The sequence below is a fragment of the Myxine glutinosa genome, chromosome 11, assembly GCF_964187855.1.
Source record: "Myxine glutinosa chromosome 11, kmMyxGlut1.1, whole genome shotgun sequence".
Lineage (NCBI taxonomy): Eukaryota > Metazoa > Chordata > Myxini > Myxiniformes > Myxinidae > Myxine > Myxine glutinosa.
This window is the reverse complement of record NC_136271.1, coordinates 23,899,233-23,919,642: the sequence shown is the minus strand read 5'-3', so window position 1 is coordinate 23,919,642 and position 20,410 is coordinate 23,899,233. Positions and strand designations below refer to the sequence as shown.

At 45.3% G+C, this 20,410-nt stretch overlaps 1 protein-coding gene across 1 annotated transcript in view; it reads left to right on the top strand.

The window, feature by feature from the left end:
• The window catches only part of DMAP1 (DNA methyltransferase 1 associated protein 1), a 59,299-nt gene that overhangs the window by 17,188 nt on the left and 21,701 nt on the right, over nt 1-20,410 (top strand). The window contains exons 4-7 of the mRNA XM_068130336.2: nt 9,834-10,029; nt 14,358-14,540; nt 17,338-17,484; nt 18,248-18,508. Coding sequence (XP_067986437.2) covers nt 9,834-10,029; nt 14,358-14,540; nt 17,338-17,484; nt 18,248-18,508 — 787 coding nt within the window. The remainder of the gene's footprint in view (nt 1-9,833; nt 10,030-14,357; nt 14,541-17,337; nt 17,485-18,247; nt 18,509-20,410) is intronic.

Sequence of the window (20,410 nt, the reverse complement as noted above, 5' to 3'; positions counted from 1 at the left end):
CAGCAGGCATTCAAAGTTTCTGTCTTCATCTCCTTTATGGCCATCTGAATATTTTGCAGACACGTTGCAATGGTGTACTGTACTCACGCCAGTACGCCTTCAGCGAGAAGTTTTCGTCTGAGTCCATAGCCTCGACCAGGTGCTGCAGGGTGTTTCGCGTATAAAGTGCCTTAAATGCGCGAATGACGCCTTAATCCATGGGCTGTATCAGCGATGTGGTGTTTGGTGGTAAGAACTCTATTTGTACGCCATCATACGACAGGTCGAGCACGTGACCTCCTGCATTATCCATGAGCAACAGCACCTTGAACTTTCTGCGAGATAAAGCTTGACCTCGGGAATGAAGCACTGGTGCAACCAATCCAATGTGAGGAGTTTCGTAATCCAGGACTTCTGGTTGTGCATCCAATACACTGGCAGCAGGTTCTTATTTTTGTTTTTGAGGACCCTTGGGTTTTTAGACTTATAAATAAGACCAGGCTTTATCATAAAGCCCGCAGCATTCCCACACATTACTAAAGTCACCCGATCTTTGTGGGCCTTAAATCCAGGGGCTCTGGCTTCCTCGATCATGATGAAAGTGCGAGACGGCATCTGTTTCCAAAATAAGGCTGTCTCATCCATATTAAAAACTTGTTCAGGCTTATAACCCCCTTCCTCGATGATCGTCCTGAACGTCTCATTCACGTACCCCTCGGCGGCGGCTTTATCAGCAGAAGCAGCTTCTCCATGCAGGACCACGCTCTTTAGCTTAAATCGTTTTTGAAATTTTTCAAACCAGCCCTTGCTGGCATTGAATTTGGTTGGTTTGGTGGGAGATGTGGTCGATGGTTCGGATTCGGGGTCGTCGTCGCCAGCGCCTTCAGCAAACTTGGCGTAAAGCTGCCTGGCCTTCTCACGGATAACGTTGGTATCCAGTGGGATATTCTTCTTCCTGCAGTCACTGATCCAAAGGGCCAATGCAGACTCCATCCTTACAATGGCCTTATTGCGTGAAGTTACCACCCTTTTCGCTGTCTGGTTAAAGGACACTGCTGCCGTCGCCCTTATATTCTTTTCGTCCTTCTTAATGTACCGGACCGTAGATTCATTGAGCCCGTAATGGCGGCCTACAGCCGCAAAGCTTCTCCCTTCCTTTAACATGTCGAGGAGTTTCACCTTCTCTACGATATTAAGCATCTTCCTCTGGCGCTTAGGTTCAGTGCCAGAACCCTTAGAAGACGCAGAACGTTTACCCGTCATCATAGGGCTTGAAACAACTTCACAATTTTACACAAAATGCACAAAAACACAACACCGCAGGATACTGAACAGCGTGCTCTGATTGGTCGCGTCTCATCCATCTGCCAATAGTGTGCCGCGTACGAAATCATCTGGGCAAACTAGCGCAAGCAACCCAAGCTTGGTTTTCCATACGCGCGATTCTTTGTCTACTCATTTATAATGCGTATTTTATTTCGATTTACTGTAATATTCTTTTAATATAGGTTTTAATTAATGTGTTATATTTTTATTTATATTTTTTTTTTTTTTTTAGGCTAGAAAATGCTTATTTTACCGCAAAAATAATTAAAATCTAAAAAAATAAAAATACCTATAGGCCGCAGAATCCTGTGATATAATGAAAAATCCGATATATAATTTTACATATACTAGCGAGAAAAACCCGCGATGTACCGAAGCCGCGAAAAGTGAAGCGCGATATAGCGAGGGATGACAATATATATATATACATATATATATATATATATATATATATATATATATATATATATATATATATATATATTGTTGCGGATATGAGGACTGTATTTTTTTTTGATTGTGTGTATTATTATTATTGTTATTATTATTCTGCGCCTCCTGCCTCCGGAGCTGTGTAAAGGTCAAAGGGCGTCCCATAATTAGTCCATAAAGCATCCGCACGTCAGCTAATCATAGAATACCCCTGTTCGATAGCTTATATCTTATTATGTGTTTTAGGGTAAGGCTGTGTCTCCCATTAATTGAAATACTCCATTGCACCAGTGAAAGAGATAGATTCCCTTCATTCCCATTCCCAAAACCTCCATTCCCCCTTTCGTCGATTGGAAACTACCTCCGCTCCAACAATTGCCGCCATTGACCACGAGGCAGGGTTGGGGAAGAAAGGCGGGTCCCCACCTCGTCATAGAGGGGAGGAGTGAGTCAGCCCCACTCAACCAACCACGAACAAGGGGTTGGACTTGGAGAGGGTGTGGAAAGAAACATCGAGGAGGTTCGCGAAGGTTGAGGGGTGGGGCCTATATAACCCACGGCAGGGCGTTTCCAAAAGGAGATGATGAGCTTTTACCGAAACTGTGAGAGAAGTCCAGAGTTGAGCTGTAGATCGAGCCACCGAAACTGCGAGAGAAGTCCAGAGTTGATCTGCAGATCGAGCCACCGCAACTGCATTTTACTGCAGCTGGAGCCACCGCAACTGCAGCCACAGCAGCGTGAGGCCTGGACGGCAGTTTGGAGCAGGGCCGCGAAGGGGCGGCGGCTGCCCAACGAGTCGATCGGTTGCAGGACCAGTTGGACCTCCCTATCCCGCAAGCCATCCATCTCCCGCCAGTCCTATCATCATTCCCCGTGTAAGTGTGCTCGTAGTCTGTCTTTTGTCTTGTCCCTGGGTAGTAACAATAAGTCTGTATAAGCTAGTATTTTCACTGTGTCACCTGCGTCTCGTGTGCTTGTAAATAAACGTGACTGCTGTCTTTTTGCTCATGTGTGTAAATAGTAAATAAATTTAGTAGTATTTCCAAACCTTTCTTTGCCTTCGTTTTCCTCTTTGCATTCGGTCGCTTTAGAGTTTTCCATATTGGGCAGCCGCGGTGCGATACGGCCAACGTTTGGGTGGAATCGGGTTCTAGTCGGGGAATAACTGTTCGGTTGCGGCAACACCACCGCTCGGTAAAATAACATCTTTAACCGCGTCCGTAACAATGTATGTATGTATGTATGTATGTATGTATATGTGCGGGTGCGGTGCGATCGGCGGGGATCCGCACCCCCTGGTTTTGGTTTGCACTGGCGGGAACGATGGTCTGAGTGGCAGACAGGCTGTTGGTTCCTTGCGGGTTATGTGGTATTTACCGTGTGAGACATAATTCGTGGCTGGTGCTCACCATTAAAGCTAGGAGGTGCCTTGATCAACTTAATAGACGATTTTGGTCCTCATTGGTTAGATTTTTTGCAGTATGCCGTCCTGACGATGGCGCAAATCGTACCTGACAGGAGTAATGCCCTAACAGGAGTAATGCCTTACTCCTATTGAGAGGAGTGGTCCCAATTGAATGACCATGCATTGTGGCTCCTCGGGGGCATGATGCATGTGTTTGAATGACCATGCGCTTCCCCCTTGGGGTTGAGGCGCATGTGTATTGTTATTGGGACAGCCTTGTTGACGTTGTGCCTTGACCATGGGGTCAAGGTGCACGTCCGAGGCTGTTCAAATGTTTGACTTTTTACCTTTTTTCACAAGCAAAAAAGGCAGGCCTTAGCTGTGGCCCCAAAACAGCGCAAATCGTACCTGACAGGAGTAATGCCCTGTCAGTGGATTAAGGGGTCTTACTCCTATTGAGAGGAGTGGTCCCAATTGAATGACCATGCATTGTGGCCCCTCGGGGGCATGATGCATGCGTTTGAATGACCATGCGCTTCCCCCTTGGGGTTGAGGCGCATGTGTATTGTTATTGGGACAGCCTTGTTGACGTTGTGCCTTGACCATGGGGTCAAGGTGCACGTCCGAGGCTGTTCAAATGTTTGACTTTTTACCTTTTTTCACAAGCAAAAAAGGCAGGCCTTAGCTGTGGCCCCAAAACAGCGGTAGACCTGCATGCAAATCGGACCTGGCAGGAGTAATGCCCTGCTGGTGGATGAAGGGGTCTTACTCCTATTAAGAGGAGTGGTCCCAATTGTATGACCATGCATTGTGGCCCTCCGGGGGCATGATGCATGCGTTTGAATGACCATGTGCTTCCCCCTTGGGGTTGAGGCGCATGTGTATTGTTATTGGGACAGCCTTGTTGACGTTGTGCCTTGGCCATGGGGTCAAGGTGCACGTCCAAGGCTGTTCAAATGTTTGACTTTTTACCTTTTTTCACAAGCAAAAAAGGCAGGCCTTTCCTGTGGCCCCAAAACAGGTTAATAAGCCCGAAATCCGGATCGGCGGCTCTGCTTGATGTTTAGCCAATGGGGACCAATGAATAAATCTCTGTCTGTTGACAGAGTGGCCGGGCTGAGGCCTCCGGGTCGGAGGTGACGCTTTGGTCTAGGACTTCGGTCCACAGGAGATCGGGACAGCGCTCGTCACGCTGTTATGTCGTTGAATATATATATATATATATATATATATATATATATATATATATATATATATATATATATATATATATATATATATATATATATGTATATATACATATAGTCTTGAGAGTCTCGCGAGATCTCGGAGACGGTGGGAGGGATTTTCGAAGCTCCACATGGTCTCCACGTTTTTCGAAGTTAAGTCTGTTCACAATTGTATTTTGTCGAAACTGTATTTATCTTTCGGTGTGTGAAGTTATTGTGTGCAACTTTGGTTGTTTCTCGGTGTTTATCTTTCATAAATTGATCGTCTGTTTGCCGTGTCGCGAGCAAGGCCTTTGCCGCGTCGCGAACGATTTGAAATCGAAGTTAAGTGATTGTTCCCTTTTGTATTTTCGTTAAAACTGTATTTATTTATGGTGTTGTACGTATATTGTGTCCCGACGAAGATTTTTCGGTGCAAATCTTTCATGCCTGCATTGAAAATCGTGTTAATTCGTGTCGTGTCTTGAGGCCTTGTACAGTGTACACTGTACAACCTTGAGGCTTTGTTTTTCTCTCAGCGGTCCGTCGTTTGTGATCCAATAACTTTCGTTCTCTGTATTCCCAGTCTTTTCACCCATAGCGTACTTCCTTGTGTAAATCTCAACTCAAAAAAAAAACAAAAAAAAAAAACATTTCCTTCTCTGTTCTCATTCGTTTATTCATTCTTATTCGTTCGTTCGTTCTTCGACCACGTGTTTCTCCCCCATTTCCCCAGATAGTTTTCACTTATTAACCTTCAATGTTTACACTTTCCCCTCAAGTTATGTATTCCGTCATATTTTATAACACCTTTTTCTTCTTCTTCTTTAAAAGGTTGCTTTCGACTTGCTCACCAAATCAATTCATCCCCAAAAAAATATCCATCTCCTATAGTGCCTTTTTTCTACATTCCCTAAACTCTCCTGCACTCCATCCTCCATCCAGCGTCCTTAAACGTATTTTTAACTCGAAAGTCACAAGAAACTCATTTTGCAATAAATGTTCGTTTCCCATAATTCGTACACTTTCTAAAATCCAATCTCACCCCTCCCCTCCAAATCTTCCCCATAACCCCTCCCCTCCAAATCTTCCCCATCACCCCTCCCCTCCAAATCTTCCCCATCACCCATCCCTTTCAAATCTCCCCCCTTGCCCCCTCCCTCCTAAACTACCCCCTCACCCCTCCCCGCCAAGACGCCCCCTCGCCCCTCCCCTCCTAGACTCCTCCCTCACCCCTCCCCTCCAAATCTCCCCCATATCCCATTCCTTTCAAATCCCTCCCCTTGTCCCTTCCCTCCCAAACTCCCCCCTCACCCCTCCCCTTCAAATCTCCCCACCCTCATTGCTTCTCAATTTCCCCCCTCTCACTCCCCCTCCTCAAAGCGTCCTCCCCGCTTCTTCCCCCTTCCAACTCTCACCTCCATCTCCCCCAACCTTCTGCCTCGCTCTTCCCCCTCCTCAAATAACACCTCATTGTGCCTCACCCAATCACCATCAAACCTTTTGTCCGCCCCATCCTTCCCTTTCTCCGAGCTATTCTGAAATCTCTGACACACCTTCAACAGCTCTCCCTACCTCTTCCACCTCTTCCACATCTTACCCTACCCCTCCTCCCCCCTGTTCTGTATCTGATGCTCCCCCTTCCTCTTCATTAACGGTATGGACCTCAAACATCCGGGGCCTTCGTTCAAACTTAACTGATCTCTCCATACAGGTTGCTTCTGTCAAACCAGACGTGATCTGCTTAACAGAAACTTTCCTCCTTTATGATGTCTCTGATTCCTTAGTATCTCTCCCGGGCTACTCCCTCCTCCGGTATGATAGACCTGATCCTCGTCCTGGAGGTGGGGTTGCTATATTTATCAAAAACTCTCTTCCTCACTTGCCCTGCACTGCACTCTCTCCACCTCATCCCCAGGAATACCTCTGGCTACGGCTTCCCCTTCACTCCCACCTCTTGTTCATATGTGTGTTGTACCGTCCACCAAACAGTGATGACTCCATCTATATCTCGCTGTCTGATAATATAGACCAACTTCTATCTACTCATCCCAACTCTCTCTTCCTCATATGTGGTGATTTCAACTGTCATCATGCCAGTTGGCTGGGTGTGGGTACCTCTCTCACCAGCCATGGCTCCTCAGCAAAGGACTTCTGCGACTCACTGGGACTGACACAATCTGTCAATTTCCCGACCCGGATCTCAGTCAACGGAACATCTTCTCTTCTGGACTTGGTTATGACTAACTTCCCTGAAAATGTCTGCTGCTCTTCTTCTGCTCCAATCAGCTCATCTGATCATGTGCTTGTTAAAGTGGACATCTCTCTGACCATTCTCAGGGAGCCTGCCCAGCGTCGACGAGTCTGGCATTTCATTCAGGCCAACTGGCACGGTCTTCAAGCAGCCATCAATCATCTGGACTGGTCTCCCATCTCTACCACCTCTGACATCAACTCATCCTGGGAATTCTTCCAAAGTAAATTGCTCTCTCTCATGCACAGATTTATCCCATCTCGTCTTCAGTTGTCATACCCTTCCTCCCATCCATGGTACTCGGAATCTTGTGGTGAGGCTGTTGCCCAGAAACAACTTGCCTTCGTCTCCTGGAAAGCAAATCCAACGGAAGGAAATCTCATTTCCTTTCACAAAGCCCGAAACAAGTGTGTGTCCACCCTCAGGAGAGCCAGGAAACAATATCTCTCCGTTCTCAAGACCGAACTCTCTTATCTGTCTCCCTCTTCCAAATCCTGGTGGCATCTGGTCAAATCCGTTTCTGGTGTTTGTTCCCCCTCCATCCCCTCCCTTACCTCAAACGGCTACACAGCTGACTCCGCACGTGAAAAAGCTGAATGCCTCAACTCTGTGTTTGCCTTTAAATCTTGTGTCCCAAACCCATCCCTCTCTGTACCCACCATACCCAGTCGTACCCTGCTGCTCCTGGACTCCGTGTCCTTTCCTCCTAACAAGGTGGAAAAGTTTCTGTCAACCCTCGACTCTGATTCTGCAACTGGACCCGACGGCATCAGCCCACGGATCCTAAAATCCTGCTCTGCCGCTCTATCTCACCCTCTCTCTGTTCTCTTCACCCTCTCTTTTGCTCAAGGTCAACTGCCATCTGCTTGGAAATCAGCCAACATCACCGCTATGCACAAAAAAGGTGCAAAAACAGATCCTAGCAACTACAGACCAATCAGCCTTCTCCCAATTATCAGCAAAGTCATGGAATCCATCATTGCTTCGGATATGAAATCTTTCCTCTTCTCCAATGGCTTGATCTCTGATCATCAATTTGGTTTCAGACCAGGTCACTCTACTCTGGACATGCTGCTTCTGCTGTCTCAACAATGGATGGAGGTCCTCAATGCCAAACAGGAAATTAGAGCTGTCTCCCTCGACCTATCACGTGCCTTCGACACGGTCTGGCACCCCGCTCTGCTCACCAAACTCTCCTCCTTTGGTATCCATGGAAATCTCCACCCATGGTTGGCGGACTTCCTCTCTAGTCATCGTCAACGTGTGGCCCTGAATGGGTTTCTCTCATCTCCTCTTCCTGTTCAGGCTGGAGTTCCCCAAGGCAGTGTTCTGGGCCCCGTGCTTTTTCTGGTCTTCATCAATGATCTCTCTGACTCTCTTGAAAATCCTCTCTATCTCTTTGCTGATGACTCCACTCTCTGCCGCTCCATTCCTCTTCCCTCAGATCGGCAGTCTGCAGCCTCCTCACTCTCTGAAGACTTGGACAAAATCACAGACTGGGCAAACAAGTGGAACATGTCTTTCAATCCTGACAAATCTCACACTCTTACTATGTCTCTCCGAAAAGATCGACTGGACAACCCTCCCATCTACTTTCTCAACAATCCTCTCCAAGAAGTTCTGTCGCTCAAGCTTTTGGGTCTCACTATCTGTCATGATCTTTCTTGGGAAAACCACATTTCCAAGCTGGCCTCCAAAGCCAGTCGCCGACTGGGCATCCTCCGTCGTGCGAAGTCCTTCCTCGGCACACCTGAGCTCCTCACCACATACAAGGCTTTCATCCGCAGCTCAATGGAATACTGTTCTCCCCTATGGGCCGGTGCTCCTGCCTCACACCTAGCTTGGCTTCACGCTGTTGAAACCAAAGCTTTCAGAATTATTGGAATCTCCCGCGATGAAGCTATCTCTGAGGGCCTTTCACTCACTCACCGCAGGCAGGTAGGTGGTCTTTCTGTCTTCTACCGACTCCTCTCCGGCCTTGCACCCCCAGCTCTCTCTGTGCTCTGTCCCCCAAATATTCCTACAGGTCGCACAAGATCTGCCAGCAACCCTCTGATGGTTAAACTGCCGAAATCTCGGCTCTCTGCTCACCTTCACTCTTTCATTCCTCTTTTCTCCCGCCTCTGGAACAAACTCCCTCACTCCCTTCAATCCCACTCCTCCCTCCAGGTCTTTAAAACAGCTGTTCACCACCATCTCTTATCTTCCCCCATCCAAAACCTTGATCTTTTCTACCCCCGCTAATTCACCCCAGATCCACCTTGTTTGAAATTCCAACTTCTTTCCTGGAAGCCCTGGCAGTGTCCATATGTTTTATACCTCTCCCACCGCCCCCTTCCCATGCCCCCCCCCAAAGCCCTCGCCCTCTCTCAGATCTCTCGATGTCTCCATGTCTCTCGTTCCCTGCTCTCAAATGTTGTGTTTGTGTCCTTCCCCCTCTCTCCCCATCTTGTCTACCGCTCCCGATGTTATATGTTTTATGTGTCGGTTTGTCTTTCTGTGTGATTAATGTTCGCTCTTTCACGAGCCTCGATCTTGTATACAACAAAAAATATAATAATAATAAATAAATAAAAAATACATACATACATACATACATACATACATACATACATACACACACACACACACAAGCAGCAGCTTCTTCCCTATCCTCAAACCATGACAAAATCACGAACTGGTCAAACACCTGGAATATGTCTTTCAATCTTGAAAAATCTCTCTCTTTCTCTCTTTCTCTCTTTCTCTCTTCTCTCTTTCTCTTTTCTCTCTTTTTCTCTTTCTCTCTTTTTCTCTTTTTCTCTTTTTCTCTTTCTCATTTTGATACCCTGACCTCACTTTGATACCCTGATACTCTCATTTTGAAACCCTGACCCTTTACCCCAGACCCCCAATCCTCAACTCTTACCCAAAACTCCCCTAACAACTGTTACATTTCTGTTCTGTGATAACAACTGTTCTGTGATACATTTCAGTTCTGGGATACGTTTTCTGTCATACATGTTTGGCTGTTGAGATTTCGATAACTATTTAAAACCGACTTATCAGTTAAAAATTTCAACATGTTCGATTAATTATCCAACTCTATCCACTTATGCTGCACCATTATGCAATCATAAGCTTTGATGTCATGTACCAAAATCGGTTTGTTATTTTTCCACCGCCGGTGTTTTATTTGCTACTCTGATGGAGTACAATGCACATCGAAAACTATTCATTTACTCCTCAGAGACGCTCCTCCGCTGCTGCCGTCGGATTCGACACGTGGCTATCGTACAGCAAAGGCACGGCTGGGCTGTAGGCGTGTACGCCCCTGGCACTGGGTTCCCTTCACCAACCCGGCTCGCTCCGATGGAGCCTTGCTACATCACTGGCGAAGAGTTTGTGATGAAAACCAGCCCTATCCTTTTGCTCGCTTCAATAAGGTGCTGTGTGTTCAAGTGCAGGATTGTTCTCAACATTGTCAGTTAATTTGTCATCAGGCAGATGCATATTGATATAAACGATGATACTTTCTTGTGCCATCGTTCTTTCTCGTGCCATCGCTCTTATTGAAGCTGCTTCCTCGACGTGTTTTTGCCTTCACTGACAAGGTCGCCGAAGGCATTTTGTTTTTGGGTTGTCCGTCCATCTGTCAGTCCATGATAGGTTTCCGTCACTGTGATAACTTGGGAATGGCTGAAGGGATCTTAATCATACTTGGTACAGGTATGTTTAATTATGTAAAGATGAACTGATTCGATTTTTGGTTCACGAGGTCAAAGGTCACAGGACATGTTAGATAAAAAAATCCTGTTACTGTGACAACTTGTGAGCCAATGATGAGATTTTGACCAAAATTGGTGCAAATATGTATCATGATGCAAAGATGAAATGATTTGATTTTGGGGTCAAGACGTCAAAGGTTAGGTAAAAAATTCTGGTACGGAGCTAACTTGTGAACCAGTGATGCGATTTCTACCAAACTTTGTATCTTGTATAATAATACGCTTGTTCGAGTGTGTGTCTGTCTATACCAATCCTTCCCACAAATTTGTTGGACATCTGCCCTGACTCCACCGACAATTATAACTTCGCGGATTATAATTATAATTATACAATTATAACAAAGAACAATTACAACTATAATTATAACTACACCGACAAAATACAAGTATTTAAGATTCTTCACGAAGAATATAATTGATTTACGATCATTTATTAACACAATTAGGCTACTCATAATCGCTTGTAAAATTTCACAGGATATACGAATGACCGACCGTAATAAACCATGACCTGTAGAAGATCCACTTCCTGTTTTGCTTTCCATGACATCACAAATGGCATGAGGTAATAAATAAATATGTAAGGGAGATATAACAATTTACCATTTTGCTTTGAAGAACAGGAATAAATGGGGAAGAGGGTGTTATGTCTGATTGAGGACTTTGCGTGGTATGGTGAGGGTGCTTGAAGGCAGACTTCAGTTTTACAGCCGCCATGTTGGTGCTCACAGCTGTGCGAAACCAAAGACGCCTCGGAGCTGTTATAGTCACAATCGCTGTGCATTCCCTTTGTATGTTCCCTTCATAGTAAAACTACCAAAGCGACAGATCAAAGGATTTTGAGGCAATAGGTGTTACTGCCTTGTGAAGATCGGCCTCAGCGATCGAGACTGCGTTCTGTTAACTTATGCACCACCCAAATAGCTATAGGGCATGCTCTCAAACAATGATTAAACCCATGACCTTTGAAATTTGTCCGCAGGCATTATTTACTTTTAACGGTGTGTGTATATATAAATCGGGAAGATAAACTGATTTGATTATGGGGTCAAGAGGTCAAAGTCTGTCAATTTCTGGAAATCTGTCAATTTCCCGACCCGGATCTCAGTCAACGGAGCATCTTCTCTTCTGGATTTGGTTATGACAAACTTCCCTGAAAATGTCTGCTGCTCTTCTTCTGCTCCAATCGGCTCATCTGATCATGTGCTTGTCAAAGTGGACATCTCTCTGACCATTCTCAGAGAGCCTCCTCAGCGTCGACGAGTCTGGCATTTCACTCAGGCCAACTGGCACGGTCTTCAAGCAGCCATCAATCATCTGGACTGGTCTCCCATCTCTACCGCCTCTGACATCAACTCATCCTGGGAATTCTTTCAAAGTAAATTGCTCTCTCTCATGCACAGATTTATCCCATCTCGTCTTCAGTTGTCATACCCTTCCTCCCGTCCATGGTACACGGAATCTTGTGGTGAGGCTGTTGCCCTGAAACAACTTGCTTTCGTCTCCTGGAAAGCAAATCCAACGGAAGGAAATCTCATTTCCTTTCACAAAGCCCGAAACAAGTGTGTGTCCACCCTCAGGAGAGCCAGGAAACAATATCTCACCGTTCTCAAGACTGAACTCTCTTATCTGTCTCCCTCTTCCAAATCCTGGTGGCATCTGGTCAAATCTGTTTCTGGTGTTTGTTCCCCCTCCATCCCCTCCCTCACCTCAAACGGCTTAACGGCTGACTCCGCACGTGAAAAAGCTGAATGCCTCAACTCTGTGTTTGCCTCTAAATCTTGTGTCCCAAACCCATCCCTCTCTGTGCCCACCGTACCCAGTCGTACCCAGCTGCTCCTGGACTCTGTGTCCTTTCCTCCTGACAAGGTGGAAAAGTTTCTGTCAACCCTCGACTCTGATTCTGCAACTGGTCCTGACAGCATCAGCCCACGGGTCCTAAAATCATGTGCTTCCGCTCTTTCACTCCCTCTTTCTGTTCTCTTCACCCTCTCTTTTGCTCAAGGTCATCTGCCATCTGCTTGGAAATCAGCCAACATCACCGCTTTGCACAAAAAAGGTGCAAAAACAGATCCCAGCAACTACAGACCAATCAGCCTTCTCCCAATTATCAGCAAAGTCATGGAATCCATCATTGCTTCAGATATGAAATCTTTCCTCTTCTCCAATGGCTTGATCTCTGATCATCAATTTGGTTTCAGACCTGGTCACTCTACTCTGGACATGCTGCTTCTGCTTTCTCAACAATGGATGGAGGTCCTCGACGCCAAACAGGAAATTAGAGCCGTCTCCCTTGACATTTCACGTGCCTTCGATACGGTCTGGCACCCTGCTCTGCTCACCAAACTCTCCTCCTTTGGTATCCATGGAAATCTCCACGCATGGCTGGCGGACTTCCTCTCTGGTCGTAGTCAACGTGTGGCCCTGAATGGGTTTCTCTCATCTCCTCTTCCTGTTCAGGCTGGAGTTCCCCAAGGTAGTGTTCTGGGCCCTGTGCTTTTTCTGGTCTTCATCAATGATCTCTCTGACTCTCGTGAAAATCCTCTCTATCTCTTTGCTGACGACTCTACTCTCTGTCGCTCCATTCCTCATCCCTCAGATCGGCAGTCTGCAGCCTCCTCACTCTCTGCAGACCTGGACAAAATCACAGACTGGGCAAACAAATGGAACATGTCTTTCAATCCTGATAAATCTCACACTCTTACGATGTCTCTCCGAAAAGACCGACTGGAAAACCCTCCCATCCACTTTCTGAATAATCCTCTCCAAGAAGTTCTGTCACTCAAGCTTTTGGGTCTCACTATTTGCCATGATCTTTCCTGGGAAAACCACATTTCAAATCTGGCCTCCAAAGCCAGTCGCCGACTGGGCATCCTCCGTCGTGCGAAGTCCTTCCTTGGCACACCTGAGCTCCTCACCACATACAAGGCTTTCATCCGCAGCTCTATGGAATACTGCTCTCCCCTCTGGTCTGGTGCTCCTGCCTCACACCTAGCCCGTCTTCACGCTGTTGAAACCAAAGCGTTCAGAATCATTGGAATCTCCCGCGATGAAGCTAACTCCAAGGGCCTTTCACTCACTCACCGCAGGCAGGTTGGTGGTCTTTCCGTCTTCTACAGACTCCTCTCCGGCCTTGCTCCCCCATCTCTCTCTGTGCTCTGTCCCCCAAATATTCCTACAGGTCGCACAAGATCTGCCTGCAACCCTCTTATGGTTAAACTGCCAAAATCAAGACTTTCTGCTCACCTTCACTCCTTCATTCCTCTTTTCTCCCGCCTCTGGAACAAACTCCCTCACTCTCTTCAATCCCACTCCACCCTCCAGGTCTTTAAAACAGCTGTTCACCACCATCTCTTATCCTCCCCCATCCAAAACCTTGATCTTTTCTACCCCCGCTAATTTCGGTGCCCTTGTGTTTTATACTTCTCCCACCCCCCCCCCCCCCCTTCCCACGCCTCCTGCCCCCAAGCCCTTCTGCTCCCACACTTCTCCCTGCTCTCAAATGTTGTGGTTGTGTGCTTCCCCTTCTCTCCCCATCTTGTCTTCCGCTCCCTCTTTTTGTATATTTTGTTTGTCTGGTTGATTTGTTTGTGAAGTAAATGTTAGCTCTTTCACGAGCCTCGATTCAGTATACAAAACAAAACAAAACAAACAAAAAAAAAAAAAAAAGGTCCCGTTGGGTAAAACTTCTGTTTCTGCACTAACTTGTGAACCAGTGATGGGATTTTGCCCAAACTTGGTATAAGTTTATATTATGATGAAAAGATTAACTGATTATATTTTGGCATCAAAGGTCAGAGGTCATGTCGGGTAAAAATGTGATACTTGAGAACAGCTGAAGGGATTTAAATCAAACTTGGTACAAGTATGTATAATGATGTAATAACGTGAGCGGAGGCATATCGGTCGAAGTCACGACATCCAAAAGCACCATTCTAGTTTTTGTTTTGTTTTGGGTTTTTTGCATTGGGTTTTTGTATTTGCAGACAGTGGACATCCCATCCTATTCTGAACACGAGTATCAGACCCTACTTCAGAATGAAGGCTGGTCCCGAGCAGAGACGGACTATTTATGGGATCTTTGCCGACGATTTGATATGCGTTGGACAGTCATTCATGACCGTTATGACACGCATCGCTTTGAGCAACGATCACTTGAGGATCTAAAGGTGAGGTCTACTGGTCTCTTATCCATGGTACTATAACTCATTTCTTATCTTTCTGTCTACGTAAGGAATGTCGATCTAGTTGTAGACGGTCATTCTGGTGTTTTGCATGCAGACGATTTATCATTGTGTGAGCAGTCCCTGAGATGTATGTTGAAACTAGGTGTCCCATCTGCTCGCATCAATTAGTGGACGTTTAAAATCCCATCGTGCCCTCCGCAAAGAGTAGGCTAGTTTTAACCAGCACCCTGGCCAAATTCCTGTTGTAACCTCCAAAGGGCACTGCATCAGCGGGGCTGGTGCCATATACAGAGTTGCGACAATGACGAATTAGAAGCAATTTTTTGTCCAATGTGTGTGTGGGACGGTGTGCATGACTGTATTTGTACTCTGATGAAATGAGAAGAACGTGTTCATACTTTTGTACACCGCTCCTTTCGTATGCCATCTCCAGGCGTTGCATAACGTCATTGCCGGGCACTGAAGGGGGCTCGGAAATGACGCACGCTGAAAGGGAGTACTCAGTTTTCACTCCGGTTTCTTGTTTGTTTGTTACTTGCAAAATTGAAGATGTTTCAAGTATATTGGTCGGTTGCGTTTGTTATTTTGTTAGTTTGTCACCGGCCTACAGGTCACAATTCTAAACCAATCATTACGAAACTTCACAAAGTTGTAGAGGTCATCCATGGAGATCGTCACAATTGAGAAGCCTATTGATTTTGAGGTCAAAGGTCATCTGGAGGTCAAATTTCTAAAATCGCCATTTTAAATCTGATTGAATTGAAAATTGAACAACATTTACACATTGAGTCACTAAATAGGGAAACCAAAGATTTTTGAGGTCAAAAGGTCAACTGAATGTGAAACTTCTAAAATCATCCATTTTCATTTGAAAAATGGTCGCTTTTCATCCTATTAACCCGAGCTTTGATCGAGATCGTCAATTTTCATCTGGATGAAATAGACAATTTGATGGATCAATGGCATCAATGGCATTCGATGGATCAAATGCAGCGAATTATACTAGAGACTTTTAACCAAGCAATTAATAATGTGATAGACTGGGAATAAATACATTTACATCATACTAAAATATGCAATTTGCTGTCTGTCTATCTGTCTGTCTGACGATTTTTGACCGTGATACATTCGATCGTTACTTATCCAATATCAACCAAACTTGACAGGAGTACTAAGGGGCACACGATGGAGGTTGTAGAGTGATTTAACTCTTCCCCCCCCCCCCCCTCCCCCAACCTCCAACCCCAAGGGGGTTGCGTGTTGAGGTGGATATCCGTCTTATGATAGCTTTATCGTGCCGTTTTTTCAAGGCCACTTCTTATAACAGCACTAATGATAATACCATAATATTAGTGTTATTACAAATCAATATTGATACTAATAATATCCGCCCTCCCCAAAGGGTTTTTCCTCATTGAACAGATGCTGTGTTAAACGTGAATAAATAGCTTATTGTGCCATTTCGTGGGAGCAACGGCCCCTACCAAAAGTAAACATTCTAAACCACAAGCACGTATGATTACCTTTTATCTTTTGAAACAGTCGGTAATGCTGTTTAACACTAAACTGAAAGAAATTTGGAGGAATCCAGACATCCATGTGGCATTCTACGCTTACCGCGTTGATGAATGCACCTGATCGAAGATCGACTGTTGTCTATGTACCCCACAAGGGTTAATAACACGACCCTTCCTGCCGCTTCCGTGGCGTTTTTCCAAAGCCGCTTCATTACAAAAGTAATAGCAACACCTATGACAATAGCATAATATTAATGTTATTGCAAAACAATATCCCTGTACTAATAATATCCCTTCCCGACCCTAGGGGTTTCCTCCTTGAACAAACGCCATATTAACATGAATAAATTGCTTATCGTGCCATTTTCGTGTGGGCACCCCTACCATAAGTAAAAATATTATAAACCACAAACACGTGTGATTACCTTTTGAAACAGTCGCTCCTGCTGTTTAACACGAAACTGAAAGGGAGAAAACCCGGGGTGTGTTCAGTTTCCAAGCACCTAGCTAGCGCTTGCCAAGCCAGCTGTTCTTTATCATTGGTTTTGAATGGAGTGCTTGCTTGGTAAATGAACACACCCCCAATGTTCTTGAAGTGCGACCCTGGATCTACTGTCATCTATATACCCCAGAGAGGAATGACCCTTCCTGTCGCCCCTGTAGGGAACGGGTGTACTGGTAATATAAATGTGTAAAACAATATACTACGAAATTTACCTCACACAGCCGTGAAGATGACAATGCTTGCCAGTTCAATCCATTTGACTTTGCTTCCCAGATTATCTTTCTTGCGGTATTTGTCAGAAACCTGTACATTGAATTTTTTTTGAGCGATTGGTACATCCTAAGGCACAACAACCTATCATTTTTCTCTTTCATTTCATTTCATTTCTGTCCATCTTTCTCATCTCGATTGTCAAGTTTTTTTTGTGTATGTTTTGAACTCTGATGATGTGTCTGAGTCTATGCTCGGATGTAGACACAAAATGACATCAGTGTGTTATGTGATGTTGAAAGAACGTGGTTGTCATTGTCGCAACTTACTCGATATATTGGTCTTAGCGGGACAGCCACACTCAGCAACTATGCAAATCAGTAGCTACAGGCTGCATATGGCAATAACAATTGATGTAAGAATGAATTGGGGGAATGAATGAACAAGAAAGGAAGAAATAATAGATCAACACTGCCTGATGAGATGATGTGGCAGCAGTGAGACACCAGATGGTGAAACTTGTTGACCCTTCGTTCTGGTGCCGCAGGAACGTTATTACATGGTGTGTGCAAAGCTTGCAAGAGCCAGAGGGCCTGGAGTAGAGCGGGGACCCCTCTCTGTTCCTTTTGATGCCGATCATGAACGCAGACGAAAGGAACAACTGGAGAGGCTTTTCAGTCGCACACCAGAGCAGGTTTCTTTTGCTTTGTCTCCCACCTCGCACTCTATTGCTCATTAGGGTAGAGGGGCTCCCACCTCGCACTCTATTTTCGCTCTTTCACGAGCCTCGATCTTGTATACAAAAAAAAAAAAAAAAAAAAATTCTTTCAAGAACTTCAACTTATTCTTCGAGTTACCTTCCTTCCTACCTCTCATATATTGATTTGCTTTTACTCCAGAGTAATTTGCCTCTTTGGGGAGCAATAGGTAAGCATTCATAGTTCGAGCACACTCAAAAACTAACATTGAAATGCATACACAAGATTCCTTGCCTGCTTAGAAAAATAAGTCGCAAAAAGACATTGCATCTGACGTAATGAATTTATTGATAATCAGAACGAAATGACTCGTGACTTTCTATGAGGGAGCTCGGTGAAGTTTTATTGGATATTTTTGACAAGCTGCCTGTTTTCCAATTGGTTCCAGTTGTCATTAACTGAAACGGGCAAAGCTTCGTAAAACGCTTGGACGTACGAATTTGATTCAGGTTTTTGCTTTCAACAATTGGTGTAAAACTTAATTTTAATACAAAAGTTCTTATCGAGGTTATTTTAGATTTTTGTTTTAATCAGTGTTCAAAATGAATATAATGATTTGAAGCATTAAGTCTTGTGTTTAAAATCATCTGGATTTGTATACAGCACACTAGTACCTAGTTGAATTGACCATTTTTAATCACTCGCTGCTGACTTCAGGTGCACTTTGATGTACTTTAACCACGTTTGACTGCCCTTCAGGTGTCGGAAGAAGAGAGCCTGCTCACAGAGTTACGGCGAATAGAATCACGACGGCGTGAGCGGGAGCGTGCGACCGCCGACTTGCATAAGCTTATGACTGCAGCTGATGGTGCTGCAGTGAATGCTGTGGGCTTGAGGGTGTCTGCTGGAAGTGCTGGGGGTGCAGGAGGTGGTGGGTCAGGGCAAGCAGGTGGTGGAAGTGGTGAGCGACGTACAGCCAAGAAGAAGGTCCCACAGAGACGAGAACATGGTGATAGAGGAGTAAGTACATTGTAGTTTTATGAGCCCAATGTATTGGTGGAACCTTTAGAATAACATTTTTGACATCCAACCATATTTGATTGAACCCTTATCCAGGTGTAAAAAAAAAAAAAAAAACTTTGAGTGGCAGGCTGAACTAAGGACAACTGGTATAAAGCTTTCTGATTTCAAGGAAGTAGTGACGTGTAGTTCCCGCCCCCAACCCCACCTCACCCAAATGTTTTATTTATTTGATTTTATAATTTAAAATAATAGTATTATGGTCGGCAGTCGCTCCAGTTGCCCAGTACGAGTCCAACGCGTCGTATCACCACGGTTGCAAAAGTCGATCACTTTGGGGTCTTCCTCGCTGGATCACGTGTCTAAAGGTCACAATACCGTGCAAATTGGAAGTCTGAATCCACCTAGGGTCACGCCAATGAGGCGCCTCATGTCGTATGCAAATGAGACAGAGCGAATCTGACATCTGACATGCGACATGATCCAGGTGTACGGTGTTGACTCACCGTAGTCAATTAGCCTCAACGGTCTTCCTTAATTACCCCATGAGAACCACGACAACCACAATTCACCCTGAGACCAGGTATATTTAATATGAAAAGCAGTAATGGTCATGAGGAGGGGATATACACGAAGCCCTGGTGTTGGGCTAGCGGCTAGGGTGCCGGCTTAGGATCCTAGGATCCTGGGTTCGAATCCCGGTCAATCGCTGAATTAACGCCAGGGGGGTTGACTCAGCCTGTCATCCTTCCGAGGTCGGCTAATTGAGTACCAGTTCACTGGTAATTCCCTGTTTGTCGTTAAAGGCGGCAAAAAGGGTTGGTGTCAGGAAGGGCATCCGGCCGTAAAACATTGCTTCAAAAAGGGGACCGAAAAACAACAACAACCACGGTGCCCGAAAAAGGCCAACCCCCGCTTGCGGGGAAAAATGGCCTCTAAAGGTGGTTATAATCAACAAATAAAGGATGCAGCTAACACTATCGCCTTACCCACTATTGAATACGCGCCCATGGTATCAAATAAATGAATGGGATTCCTTAAATGGGAATGGGAACAATGTCCTTATTGGGCCCATTCAATCACACTGTGATAGAGAGACAGAAGTGGTAATGACAGGACAGAGAAGATTGTGGGTAAAGCCTGCAGAATGGGTCCGCACATTCCCAGCAGGCGGTGGATGTGAATGTCTGGTGCCGCGGCTGAGGAGAAAGAGTGGCATGGCTTCGGCAGGGTGTGGCTTGTCTCTCTGGAGACCCAATCGGGCATGGTATCTGGCGTGGCGTCTCCATGATTCTACTCCCTAGTCTTTCTTGTCACATTTTTTTTTATGGCCTTGGGTACGTGCGTCACCCATCACGCTGCACGCTCCTCCTCTTTCGCTCATTATTGGGCACCTATCAGCCTGGTGGGCAAGATGATCTTGTCCAAGACCTCCCTCACAGGGCTCTGAGGTAAAGTAGTCCGATGGTGATGGTCAGGCGGGTTTCCACACCCAAGACTTAGGGAATGCTAAAAACAAACATAAATGACTGATTCCAAAGGGTAGGACATAAAACATAGGCTCACAGGAATTGTGATTTTCAGACACAAACATGAGGAGGGGGAGGCGGCGTCTATCTATTACACAAACAGCGCCTTTCTAACATTAAATTTAATTATTTAACGCTTATGCTAAACATTCACTTAGGAAATATCTACGATATATTGAACATCTTTAACCCTTAGAAATCATTATCACAACAATACACTTACAGTGCATTCAGAAAGTATTCAGACCCCTTCACTTTTTTCACATTTTGTTGTGTTGCAGCCTTATGCTGAAATCGTTTAAATTCATTTCTTCCCTCATAAATCTACACTCAATACCCCATAATGACAAAGAGAAAACAGGATTTTAGAAAG